General features: G+C 42.8%; 1 protein-coding gene and 1 long non-coding RNA gene across 2 annotated transcripts in view; both read left to right on the top strand.

Annotated features, from left to right (window-relative positions):
* The window catches only part of LOC144380254 (uncharacterized), a 29,790-nt gene extending 18,689 nt beyond the window's left edge, over positions 1-11,101 (top strand). Inside the window, exon 3 of the long non-coding RNA XR_013444243.1 lies at positions 10,921-11,101. This is a non-coding gene — a long non-coding RNA (uncharacterized LOC144380254). The remainder of the gene's footprint in view (positions 1-10,920) is intronic.
* A 105-nt stretch (positions 11,102-11,206) lies between these two features.
* ZSCAN4 (zinc finger and SCAN domain containing 4) lies at positions 11,207-13,043 on the top strand. Its single transcript, XM_036091948.2, has 3 exons — positions 11,207-11,359; positions 11,967-12,132; positions 12,223-13,043. The coding sequence occupies exons 1-3, from the start codon at positions 11,240-11,242 to the stop codon at positions 12,969-12,971; spliced, it is 1,035 nt and encodes a 344-aa protein (XP_035947841.2). The 5' UTR covers positions 11,207-11,239; the 3' UTR covers positions 12,972-13,043.
* Positions 13,044-13,900: the final 857 nt, after the last annotated feature.

A 13,900-nucleotide genomic window follows, 5' to 3' on the forward strand; every position in this document is an offset into this window, starting at 1 on the left:
TAATTTTTAACAAAGGTGCCAAGGTAATTCAGTGGGGAGAGGATAGTCTTTTCAACAAATGCTTCTAGGACCACTGGATATCCACATGCAAAAACATGAGTTTAGATACTTATCTCACAAGATAAAGAATTAACACAAAATATATTATCGACTTAAATATACAATCGAAAGCCTCTAGGTAAAACATCTAGAGGAAACGTTGGATAAATGTTTTGTGCTTTTTGTGCTAGGCAAAGATTTTGTAGGTACACCATCAAAAGCACGATTCATGAAAAAGAAAAGATAAAATTCATCAAAATTGAGAACTTCTCATCTTTCAAAGACATTAGAAGAGAATAAAAGGCAAGCCACAGACTCAGAGAACTAACCTCAGGAGGGTGACTTGTTTTCAGGATATATTAAGGCACAATAAGAAAAGTGAGAAAAAGAGTTGAAAGACATTTAATCCAAGAAAATATATAGATATCAAGTAAGTAAATGTTAAAATGCTCCACATCATTATTTATTAAGGAATTGCATATTGAAACCACAAGATACTGCTTCACACCCACAAGCATAGCTATAATTAGGCAATTCTAAGATTTTATTTATTTATTTGACAGAGAGAGCACAAGTAGGAGGAGTGGCAGGCAGAGGGAGAGGCAGAGGGAGAAGCAGACTCCCTACTGAGCAAGGAGCCCGATGCAGGGCTCGATGTGGGGCTCGATGCGGGGCTTGATCCCAGAATCCCGGGATCATGACCTGAGCCTAAGGCAAGCGCTTAACCATCTGAGCCACCCAGGTGCCCCTATAATTAGGCAATTCTAAGTGTTCCCAGGGACATGGCAAAGCTGGAACATTGCTGCTGGAGATGGAAAATGGTGCAGCCCATGTACCAAGCAGCTTTAAAGTTTCTTAAAATGTTAAACATAAACTCACCATATAACATGACCCAACATTTCCACTCCTAGGATCTACCAATGAAAATGAAAAATTCCTGTCCACACAAAGATTTACATATGAACGTTCATAGTAATGTTATTCATAACCAAAAAGTTAAAACAATACAATGCCCATAAAATAGTGAAGGGATAAGCAAAATGTAGTATATTAATAAAATGGAATATTATTCATCAATAAAGGGGAATGAGCTGTTTATATAAACAGCAACATGGATGAATCCCAAGATAATTATTCTGAGTGAACAAAACCAGACAAAAAGGAGTATATACAGTTTTAGTCCATTTATATATACAAGTTGTAGAAAATGAAAAATAATCTATAGTGACAGAAAGTGGATCACTTGTTGCCTAGAGAGGAGGTGTTGGGGAGGTTTCCTAGGGTAATGGACCAATTTGTTATCTTAATTGTAAGGGTATTTCTGCAGGTGTCTACATATAACATACCATGCCCAGTTGAACACTATAATTATAAACAATTGCGTGTGTCATTTATACCTCAATGCAACTGCAAAAATGTGAATTAAGTTCAAAAGTACATTTGCACATAATATGACATATGCAAATAAGCAAATGATAAAGAGTTAAGGGATGAAATTGTGAAGATTGTAAAATGTCTTAATCGACACACTGGGATAAAAGCATCATAGGAAAAATGACAGGATATAGATGAAGAGACAGAATTGTGTGTATGTGTAGGTGTATGTGTGGGTGTGGGTGTGGGTATAGAAGAGAGAGGGAGGGAGACCATCCTAATTTCGCTAGAACCAGGATGAAGTTTAGGCATTTCAGAGTTCAGACATGCAGATTTTCCCAGCCAGAAACCAGACACCCTGCCTGCCTCCTCCTCACTTCCTCATCCCCCTGCCTCACCCACCATGTGTCTTCCTGCTGCGTCTCTGAATTTCTTCCACTATCTCCTACCTCACACTTGAGGGCTCTGCAGCCCGAGAACATCATGGACTTTCCTGCCACAGTGTTTCTGCTCCCTCCACAGATGCACCTTCGTCAGGTCGTCCCAATTTTCCTTCCTTCCTTTTGGGACTCCTTTTCACCATATTGTGCTACCTCCATTTCCATCTTCCTTCTTTTTTTTTTTTTTTTTTAAAGATTTTATTTATTTATTTGACAGAGAGAGACAGCGAGAGAGGGAACACAAGCAGGGGGAGTGGGAGAGGGAGGAGCAGGCTTCCCGCCGAGCAGGGAGCCTGATGCGGGGCTCGATCCCAGGACCCTGGGATCATGACCTGAGCCGAAGGCAGGCGCTTAACGACTGAGCCACCCAGGCGCCCCCATCTTCCTTCTTTATTGATGAGGAAGCAGGAGGCAAGCTGAGGAGAAAGCACAAGCTGACGCCCAGCAGCCTTCCCCCCCAACACCACTCCTGGGTGGGGTATGTGTGACATTCCTCCAGGAAACTCCCAACTGTCTTAATGCTTTGCTAGAGTGAAAAACAACCTTAGCTTGACAGTTTCCATCTCCCGGATCCTGAGGGTCTTCTTTAGCATATGAAAGTCCTTTTGGACACCTCCCTTTTTACTTACCTCCCCCAACTCTCCAGTATATCATCAACCACTCCTCAAACCCCAGTGCCACAGCTCTTTCTGCCCGCAGGTCGTGTTCACCATGCTTTAGTAAAACCAACTTTTTTGCACCAAGGACATCTCAAGAATTCTTTCTTGGCCATCAGCTCCAGACCTCACCAACATTCTAAAACTACATAATTTATTACACAATTATTATTCCAATGCCAATTACAGTGAGGTGCTACTTTTGGGGACATAAAGATTTAAAAAATCTGTCTTCCTATGCCAGGTTATACTTTTAGCTATTTTGTGCTTTCTTTTTTATAGTTCTTTTTTTAAGATTTTAGTTATTTATTTGAGAGAGAGACAGTGAGAGCGCGAGCGAGCACAAGTAGGGGGGAAGGGCAGAGGGAGAGGGCGAAGCAGACTCCCCGCTGAGCAGGGAGCCCAACGCCGGGCTCCATCTCAGGACCCTGGGATCACGACCTGAGCCAAAGGAAGACGCTTGAATGACTGAGCCACCCAGGCGCCCTGCTATTTTGTGCTTTCTATTTCTTGTTTCCTTTGATTTTTAGGTGTTCTCAATTTGATTATCTATCTTGCTACTAATTAAAAATTTTTTTTCTTCCTCTTTTTTATTGTGTTTAGGCTTACCTTTTCCTACTAATATCCTCTGCATTTTTTATAAAGCATATCTTATTTCTGGTGGCTTTTTTTCTTTCCTTATCTCCTTAATTATTTTTCTATGCTTATCTTAATTTCATTATTCTTTTCCTCCCTTTGTTGTTTAATATGGACTTTTTTTTTTTTTTTTTTTTTTTTGGATTGTGTGCTTCCTCCCTCTCTTCTTACCCTGGATGTATGAAATCCTGTCTCCTGTGTGCTTAGAGGAAGGGATACAGTTCAGCCATATGCTGTTAGATCTGGTGAGTGTGTAGTAACAAGGGGATCAGGAAGGACAATCCAGCTCCCTCCACACTAGGTGGCCCTGCTGGTCAGTTTTCATCTTTACATGGCCGCAGAGAAGCAGCATTGGGCAGAGGTGTGTCTGTCTAACCCAAGTCATAGTTCCCCAGGTCTGCAAGATGAGAGGGGATGGTATGATAGCCCAGGGGCCACTGATCAGTTTGACTTGCTGATAATCCTCAAACCCTCTAGACATCACAGTCTATTCTAGCAGTAAATGAGGTTAGCTGCTGCCTGCCAGGTGATTTAAGTGAGCAATTAAAGTGATTTTCTCAACTCCTCCCTTCCTGGCAGCCTTTAACTTGCATCCAGCCAAATCTAAGATAGGCCTTGATTGCCCCCAGGGTTTTCTCACAGGGCTTTGCTAGTTTCTAGAATCTGAGTTTCTTCTAACTTTTAATCTCTCTGTGGTGATTTTGGGACATAGCCAGTTGCCCACCTGTCAGTTCCCTGAAAGTGTCTTGAAATGGCTACTCCATAATTCCCGCTAGTCTAGTCTGATCCTCCCCTCCCTATTGCTGCCACACCATTTTTGGGAGGCTTTTCACCTTCTCTTGCTGGAACATGCATTTCAATTTGACACATAACTGAAGAAGACCTACCAAGTGCCAGGTTCCATGTAGACGGCTGTGGGCAATGTTATAGATGAAAATCCTCGCCCTCCATTTGATTAAATTCCACGATGGAGGCAGGGAAGTGATAAACAAAAGCAAGGTAAATAGGTAGAATGTTGAGCTTGCCCAATGGTGATAAGGGTTAAGGAGAAAAATCAGCGGTTGAGTGAATGGGGACTTTCAGGGCATAGCTTCAAATTTTAGAAAGCATGTCCAGCACAGCTCTCACCATGGAGATGTTTGAACAAAGACCTGACAGGAATGCAGGAGAGCTGGGTGGGGAGGTATACTCCATAAAAGTGATGTAGGAAAGACGTTATTAGGGTTCGAAGCCCACGGCCAAGAAGGAATTCTTGAGATGTCTTTGGTGCAAAAAGCTGATTTCATTAAAGCACGGGAACATGACCCGTGGGCAGAAAGAGCTGTACTGGGGTCATGAGGAGTGCCCATTATGTACTTTCAAGTTGGGAGGGGGTTAGGGATAGCGTTAAGTCTCTAAGGAATTTTAGAAGCAAGGTTTCCAGGACCTTGATGGGGCTAGCTATTGTTGGGAAAAGGTCATTTATTACCATCTAATAAAACCTGAGTCATGAGACCCTTCAGATGTATATCGGTGGGCCATATGCTTGGGGGGTGATTGCCAACACGTATCTTGGGGGTTTAGAGATAAAGGAAGTTTCCAAAGGAATTTTTATACATTAAAGTAGACTTACAGGATTGGGGGTTGGGGGAGGTCAGGCTAGGACTGCCTTTTGCCCTTAGCAAAGTATTAACATCGAGGCAGCTGAGTCCCTCGAGGAATGTCGCTCTCCCTGTCTCAAGGACTTGTCAGTGGGCTGTAGGTAGTAAGGACATTTTAATTTTCCTTCTGCCTTTGTTTCCCACATCAAAAGGAAGAGCTTATAAAAGAGATGGGAAAGAAGCTGCCGGATCCCAGTGCCATGTGTGCCCAGTGAGGCTCAAGCAGCACAAAGGGGCGAGAAGAGGAGCTGAAGGGGACAGGACGTGGGGCCAGGTCAATAGGGTCGCCGGGCTACCGTTACGAATCTGGCTGTTACTTTAAGTCAGTACTCCTCAGAACGGGGTCCGAGGACACTGCCCATCTCCACTCTCCACAGCAAGGCTAGTACATGAATAGTAAATGATCATTTAGAAACCATTACAGCAAGTTGACTGAGTTTAAATCTAATGACATCAGAAGGTCTTCCATTTTGTGTAATGGCTTTTTTGTTAGTAAATGGCTAATTTGTTATATTTCTAGTAAGTCATTTTATTGCATCTTGTGAAAGTGTGTCCATTGATATGGTTTTGGAATATAGGTGAGGTTCGGTGGGGTGAGGTCCAGAGCCGACGACTGAGAGAATTTCTGAGACATCTTTGGTACAAAATGGTGGTTTTATTAAAGCACGGGGACAGGACCCATGGGCAGAAAGAGCTGCTGCACGAGGCGGTTGAGGAGTGGTGATTATATACTTGAAAAAGGGAGGTTTCAAAAGAACTTTCATATGCTAAAGAGGCCTGACCTACAAGATACCAGAGGCCTTGCCATTGTCACGTTAAGGTTGTTTTCCCCTCTAGCAAGGTATTAACCTTAAGATAGTTGGGAGATCCCCGGAAGAATGTCACACATGTCCCATGGAGGGGGGGGGGGGTTGCAGGGTGTCAGCTTGTGCTTCGTCTTCAGCTAGTCTTCAGCTAGCCTTCTGCTCCCTTATCATCCATGACAGATGGGAAGGAATGAGGAGGGTGGAGATGGGCAGGTCCTTCACCAGAGGCAGTTGGGAAGCTCTGCCCTCAGTGACTGTAGGGTCCTCAGGGCGTTCCACAATGACAAGAGGAATGAGTCACACTTGGTTATAATATGGTCCCTCTAGTGGCTATTTTTGAGAATAGGCTGAAGGCTAGCTGGAGGAGAGGCCCGTGAGGAGTTAACGTCAATAATCCAAGATTGAGAGAGTGGGGACTGGGCTGAAAGTCCTGGCTGTAGAGCGGTGAAGGAGGTTTGATTCTGGACACAACTTGAAAGTAGAGGGAAGATGGGCAATGATTATGTTGCTGCACCAGTCCCTTGTCGAACACAATCCCTTTGTTCCCCAAATTCTTCCCTCATCTTCTATGGAATGGTCTCACTCCCCATGAGTCAGGAAATGGAAGTGCTGAGTTTCATAGAATCTCTTCCTGTTGCCTTTCTTCCTACTCAGTACAGGACAGTCCCCCACCAGCCAGATTTTCAAACCAGGAGCCTCACACCATTGTAACTTCACCTTCACACTGTCCTTACGTTAAGTCTCTCAGATATGATGTACTTTCTCAACATAAAGATAAGCACCAATTTCTCTCTTCCCATTGAAATGATCTTTGTTCCAGTCCCTGTAGGCTCTTTGCTGGACTAGGAACCTCTCCTCTGGAGTCCTGGGGTATCCTCTGATTCACCAGCCTGGGATTGACACGGGAAGAGAGAACATTAGCCTGGTTCTCTGCCACACTTGCGATCCACAAATCTCAGGGAATTAGAAAGTACTAGCAAGTTTGTGTGTGACTCACTTAAGACAAAACTTGGCCAGAATGTATGTGAGACTAACACTAATCTTTGTATTCTCCTTCAGTGTGAGTGTTGTCACATTTCACTGCAGAAATATTAGTGTGTTTGATTGTGGCCGATTGCTCCAGCCCCAGGGATATTATCTCATAATATATTGGAGAGCTGAAGCTAGAGCAAGATGGAGATCCCATCAGGGATTCCATCAACAGGAAGATTTTATCCAATCACGTCCGTAAATCCATCATTGACCCCATACCTTATAAAAGGGAGGAGCCTTAAGAAGGCTGAAGAGCCAGTGCAGAGTGAGTCTCGCCGCAGCTCACCTTTTGGCCCAGGATTGCCCAGTTTCAAGTTCAATCTTCCTGAGTAGGTGAGTTTCCAGAATGCAAGGGAAATTTCCAGTTTTGTGCATGTGTATGTGGGTATAATTATTGAGGGAAGACTCCTAGGAACAAAAATACGGGGCTTATTCAGGCATTAGGTGTGGTGTCTCTCCCGGTTGGATGGGGGCCCCCAAATATAGGGCGACCAGATCGGGTGGAAATCGGTGGCCTGGGAGGTGAAAGGAGTCACCTGAGGCGGAACAAAGGTGATAGAAGTTTATTGAATACACTGCAAGGCAGCGACGGGCAGCTCAGCAGAGGAGAGACTGCTTGCAATAAAGGAAGGTGAGGAGGTACGGTGATGGATAGAATTTTCTGGTTTTTTGGTAACTGTACCTGGTTGTAAGTAGCTCATTGATTAGTTAGGGCCTTTGGATAATTTGAGGTGAGTTGCCCAATGGGCCTGTCCATATTCAGCTAGGGGATCGCCGTGCTCCTTTCTACATTCCATTGCTTAAGCCTGTTGCCGAAAAGCGGCCTCTGCTCTGTTGGGGATGGTCTATTTTGCCAGATGCTGTGGTTCAGTAGGGATTGATGTTGTGGACTTCGTAAAATCCTGGCGGGACTGAAAGAGTTCTCCCCTAGAAAGCATTTTTGTATGGCTCTGTTGTCTTGTTAATTTTGTTTCTAGTAAGACTTTTTTTTTTTTTTTAGGATTTTGACAGAGAGAGAGCTTGAGCACAAGCAGGGGGGAGGAACAGTGGGAGAGGGAGAAGCAGACTCCCTGCTGAGCAGGGAGCCTGAGACAGGGCTGGATCCCAGGAGCCTGGAATCATGACCTGAGTCAAAGGCAAGACACTTAACCGACTTGAGCCACCCAGGCGCCCTTCTAGTAAGACATTTCTATGGCATCTTGTTGAAGTGATGGTCCAGAGCGGATTGGGGTGGGGGTGGGGGCTAAGAGTCAAAGGGTAAGTATCAGCTATTTTGCATACCCTTACTAAGTGCTTAAACCTTTGGCTAGGTAGGGTCTGTCCATGTGCTTTACATAATATTAACTCATTGAGTTCCAGTGACACACTGGGAATTCTGTGACAGGTGGGGACCTCATGGGTAATTTGCCTGGGCCAAATAGCTTGTTTCACATTGGAACCTGGCAGTCTGATTTTGAATTCCAAGGTCTTAATCACGATGCCCTACAGTGGTGTCCCTGTGGGATTGAGTACTTGTCTACAGGTGTGACCGTGTAAGGTTTGTGTGTGCCTGGGGTGGTCCTGAAAAAGAACTTGTGGGGAGGCCTAGATGAAGAGATCTTCAGGGGGAATAAAAGGCCAGTGTACCAAGATGGGGCTGGAGGGGTGAGATGGCCCAGGCAAGGCCTCCTGAGACGAGGAAGGACTTAGTACTTCTTCCTGAGGGCAAGGGAAAGTAAAATGGGGTGTGACTCCAGGAGATTAGCATTATACTAAAGTCATCTGGATTGGGAAGAGGAAAAAATATATTCCATTCTCTTCTGTGTGATTCTGAATTCATCTTTACCTCATTTATAGATGGGATCAAGGTGGTTAATCCTGTCAGACTACCAGATGAGGTTGACACTGCAAAATATCACCTTAACAAAAATCATTTTCTGTGCCCATGTAATATACCAATTCCTTGTCTTTTTGTTTTATAGTATGACATTTTAAAAAGATTTTATTTATTTAATTTTTTTAAAGATTTTGTCAGAAAGTACAAGTGGTGGGGAGTGGCAGGCAGAGGGGGAAGCAGACTCCCGGCCAAGCAGAGAGCCCAGTGCTGGACTCGATCCCAGGGTTGGGATCGTGACCTGAGCCGAAGGCAGATGCTTAACCCACTGAGCCACCCAGGCATCCCTAAAAGATTTTATTTTTAAGTAATCTCTACACCCAACATGGGGCTCAAACTCACAATCCTGAGATCAAGAGTCACACACTCTACTGACTGAACCAGCCAGGCACCCCTAGTATGAAATCTTGAATTCCTTACCATATATAAGATTGAAAAGGACACAAAAATAGACAAATTACATAGAAAACAGATTTAGTTTTTTGAATTGGAGTATAATTGATAATACCACATTATATTAGTTTGAGGAGTACAACATAATTCGATATTTATATTGTGATCACCACAATAAATCTAGTTAATATCCATCACCATACATAGTTACAGATTCTTTTCTTGTGATGAGAGCTTTTTGTTTGTTAGTTTTTTGTTTTTAAAGTTTTATTTATTGAAGTAATCTCTACACCCAACATGGGGCTCAACCTCATGACCCCAAGATCAAGAGTCCCATGCTCTTCTGACTGAGCCAGCCAGGCACCCCTGTGATGAGAACTTTTAAGATTTACTCTCTTAGCAACTTCCAAATATGCAGTATAATATTAACTATAGTCACCATGCTATGCTGTTTATTGTATCTCCATGAAAGTTTGTAACTTTTGATACCCTTCACCCATTTTGCTGCCCCGAGGGTCCTGGGATCGAGCCCTACGTTGGGCTCCTGGCTCAGCAAAGAGCCTGCTTCTCCCTCTCCTTCTGCCTCTCCCCCTGCTCATGCTCTCTCTCTCTCTGTATCTGTGTGTCTCAAATGAATAAATAAAATCTTAAAAAAAAAGATTCCACAATGAGATCATATGGTATTTATGTTTCTGTCTCTGTCTGATTTATTTCATTTAGCCTAATTTTTTTAGGGACCTCCATACTGTTTTCCATAGTGGCTGCACCAGTTTACATTCCCAACAACAGTGTACCTTTTCTCCTAATCTTACCAACTCGATCTTCCAAGGGTTGTGCCTATAGTTGCCCATACAATATGGTTTGCAAGTAGAAATAAATATTAAGTAAGGCAAACTCAACTTCATCTGTACTGCTGCCTGAATAAACATTTTTACAAAGCAGACTTACAGATGACTAACATACAGATGGAAAGATGCTCAACATCACTCATCATCGGGAAATACAAATCAAAACTACAGTGAGATTCCACCTCACACCAGTCAGAATGGCTAAAATTACCAGCACAGGAAACAGGCATTGGCAAGGATGTGGAGAAAAAGGGAACCTCCACTCACACTGTTGGTGGGAACGCAAGCTGGTGCAACCACTCTGGAAAACAGTATGGAGGCTCCTCAAAGAGTTAAAAATAGAGCTACCCTACAACCCAGCAATTGCACTACTAGGTATTTACCTGAAGGATACAAAAATACTGATTCGAAGGGATACATGCACCCTGATGTTTATAGCAGTATTATAGCCAAATTATGGGGAAAGCCCAAATGTCAAGGGCAAAACTTTTAAGAATTTTTTCTATACTCATTTTGTAAATGCCTTATCACACAATGGAAGCTCCCTTCTACTCCTAGTTTACTAAATATCTTTCTTGGATTGAGTACTGACTTTTATTAAGCTTATTTAATATATCTACTACTAAGATGATAGTATATTCTTGAAATTCAATAATGTGGTAAATTACATTGCTTTTTGAGATTTAACCCAAATTTTATATAGAAGATAAAATCCACCTATTCATGATGTATTATTTTCCTTATATATGACTGAGTTTGATTTTCAGATATTTAGTTACGGATTTTTGCATCTATGTTCATGAGAATTACTTCCTAGTAGTAGTGTTCCTTTGATGTACTAGTAAGGTTTATCAGTAAGCTTGATTAATTAATTAACCTCATTAAGTAAAAGAGGAGTGTCTTTTTATATGCTCTTGTATAAGACTAGTGTTATTTCTTTCTTAAATGTCTCATAAAATTCACCAGTGGAGTAATACAGGCCTGAAATTTAATTTTATTTTCTTTTTTTTAAATCATTCCAGTGATAAAATTAAATACATATCTCTCCTATTTGTAGCTTAAGTTTTTAAGCATCCATCACTATCCACTCTATGTAACATTTGACTGTTGTCTAGCTAGTAAAATAAGATCAGAAAATACATCCAATATTATTTATAGATGTCCTGATTTTGTTTTGAAACAGATCTCCAGAAACACAGGACTTCAAACTGAATCCAGGAAGTTGAGTCTCTGATAAATATTACTAGTCATTTCTGTGTGAACCATCCATGGATGATCCTGGGTCAAAAAATAAAGACTTTAAACCCAGCCAAGGAGCTGCTCTCCAAAAGGCAGAGGACATTTCTGAGTTCCAGGACCCTCGGCACAGCTTATTTCAAAAGTGCAACAACTCACGTGCAAAGCAGGAACTGCAAAGACTCTATAAATCATTTTACTCATGGCTGCAGCCAGAAAAACACAGCAAGGATGAAATTATTTTTCAGGTGGTCTTGGAACAATTTATGATCAACAGGCACTGCAGTGATTGGTCGACTTTGAAAAAGAAATGGGAATCCAGTGGCAGAAATTTGGAGAAATTCATGGAAGATCTGAGTGATAGTTCTGTGAAGCCACCTGACTTAGTGAGTAGAAGGTTCTTTTTATCCTGGAGTGAGGGGCCAAAAAGAGTAAGGAATAAGTAGTCAGTAGGAGATAGCTGGAAGTAGAGAAAGAAGTTATTGTAGATGCAGTTATTTGTCAGATCACACTCTTCCTCACCAAGGGAAATTTTTCGCAACCAAAGTGAGCAAAAATAGTGTTATAGTCATTCTTTCAGTGGGACATAATATAGGAACCAACATATTTATTTATTTCTTTGAGTTTCATTGGAGAGATGGTGGAAGAACTCACTGAAAAGTTGTCAGTTGGGCAAAACCTCAAGGATGAGAATGCCTGGACAAGAGCTGGATCTTCCCTCAGAAAACTTTAGTATTCATATATTTTTTTAAAGATTTTATTTATTTGAGAGAGAGCCAGAGCAGGAGGGAAGGGTAGAGGAAGAGGAAGAAGCAGACTCCCCACTGAGCAGGAAGCCCGATGCGGGACTCAATCCCAGGACCCTGGGTTCATGATCTGAGCAAAAGGCAGATGCTTAACTGACTGAGCCACCCAGGCGCCCCTTCATCTTTTTTCATTAGGAAAGACACCTTAATGAAGAATATATAAGTGATCATTGTTTTTTTGTAACAGGTCCACGTCCACATGCGGGGACAGGAAGCCCTCTTTTCTGAGAATATGCCCTTAAAAGAAGTCATTGTCCATCTAACAAAACAGCTGTCAATAGCATCCCCAGCAGGGACAAATATGGGGATGCCCTCCTGGACTCCCCAAGATACTTCCTTGGAAACAGGACAAGGTGAGTGGGGTAAGCCAAGGTACTAGAGGGATGATGTGTGTGGACTCCTTCTTGGGTACAACTTCACTGAGTCACTTTATCCCCACACAGGAGATAAAGATAAAAAAAATGGAGACAACATTTATCACATGAATGACAGTATTACTAGTCAAGGCAATGAAATACCTTCCCTGCTCATTATCCCGGAAGAGGACTGTCCTAGGCTTGAAGAGGACAGTGTTTCTTTGAAGAATCTGCTCAGCTCTGGAAGAGCAGGTCTAGGCACATCCAGGTCCAAGGAAGGGTCCCTGAAGGGACCCTCATATCAAGATGTCCTTATAGAGGGGGGACCAGGGTTTCTCGCTCAGTCAATGCAGGTCATCCCTGAGCCTGTTCCTACCCACCAGAGAACTGAGGGGAACTCCACATGTGGGGGACACCAAGGAGGATGCCATGAAGCCCACAACTCATACAGATGTGAAAAGTGTCCCAGGATCTTTAGGTATTTCTCTCAGCTAAAAGCCCATCAGAGAAGACACAATAACGAGAGGACATTTACTTGTGCTGAGTGTAACAAAGGCTTCTTCCAAGCATCAGACCTACACGTGCATCAGAAGATTCATGCAGAAGAGAAGCCTTTCACGTGCAGCACGTGTGAAAAATCCTTCAGCCACAAAACCAACCTCCTGGCACATGAGAGAATCCACACAGGGGAGAAGCCCTATGAATGTTCCCTCTGCCATAGAAGCTACCGCCAGTCGTCCACCTACCACCGCCACCTGAGGACTCACCAGAAAAGTGCCTTCAAAGGTGTTCCTTTCACACCAGAAGCTTCCTCGGGTGCAGCCCCAATGGAATGATACATGAATATCAATGCAAATATGTATATTTCCGTAGTACTTCCCTATTTAGAACATACACTTTCCTGATTATATTTTCCATTTATTGTCTTCACAAAAAAGTTTGAGGAGGAATTTCTCAGTTTGTTCACTAGAGTATCTCAGGTGCCTAGGAAAGTGGCTGACAAATTTCAAATAAACAATATCTGTTGAATAAATGAAGCTGTAATGTTGGTACTATTACTTAATCCCGGAATGTTCAACTCCAGGACACAAATAGCTCCCAGTGGCCAAGTGATGCTTTCCCTCCTGCTCCCCTGTGCTCTGTCCACACTTTTTATATCTCTCCTGGACCACATGCACCTAAACTGTGGGAAGTGAAAGCAGGAACCTGGAAAGGGAACTTTTATATTTAAATGATATAATCAGGGCCACCTGGGTGACTCAGTTGGCTAAGCGTCTGCCTTCAGCTCAGGTCATGATCCCAGGGTCCCCAGTGTAGCCCCACGTTGGGCTCCCTGCTCTGCTCTCTTGCTATCTCTCTCAAAATATTTTTTAAAATAAATGATAAAATCATTTACTTCACTGGAAATATTAATAGCTAAACTGAACCTGAATGAAACTGAAAGTTGCAGAGTGCTATTTGATCGACAGACACCAGAAAGGCAGAATGTTTTCCCATTCATTTCTTCCAAAGATGGCAGGTGTGTGGGGGGGGGTGCGGATAGAGAGGGGCTTATTTTCAGAACAGGTTTGGAGAATAAGGTTTTTGTGCAGCGCTGAGATAAAAGTGCACATGGTGAGCTATCGTCTATGAAATTGGAGTTTGGTACCCAAAGTGGGCCCACTCCCACTCTGAGTTATAGACACATTACACATGGAGTTGCCACACAAGGTCGACTTCATTTGTACAAATAAGGACAGACAGACAATGATCCCGAGGTGACCAC

This window comes from Halichoerus grypus, chromosome 15 (genome assembly GCF_964656455.1).
Source record: "Halichoerus grypus chromosome 15, mHalGry1.hap1.1, whole genome shotgun sequence".
Classification (NCBI taxonomy): domain Eukaryota; kingdom Metazoa; phylum Chordata; class Mammalia; order Carnivora; family Phocidae; genus Halichoerus; species Halichoerus grypus.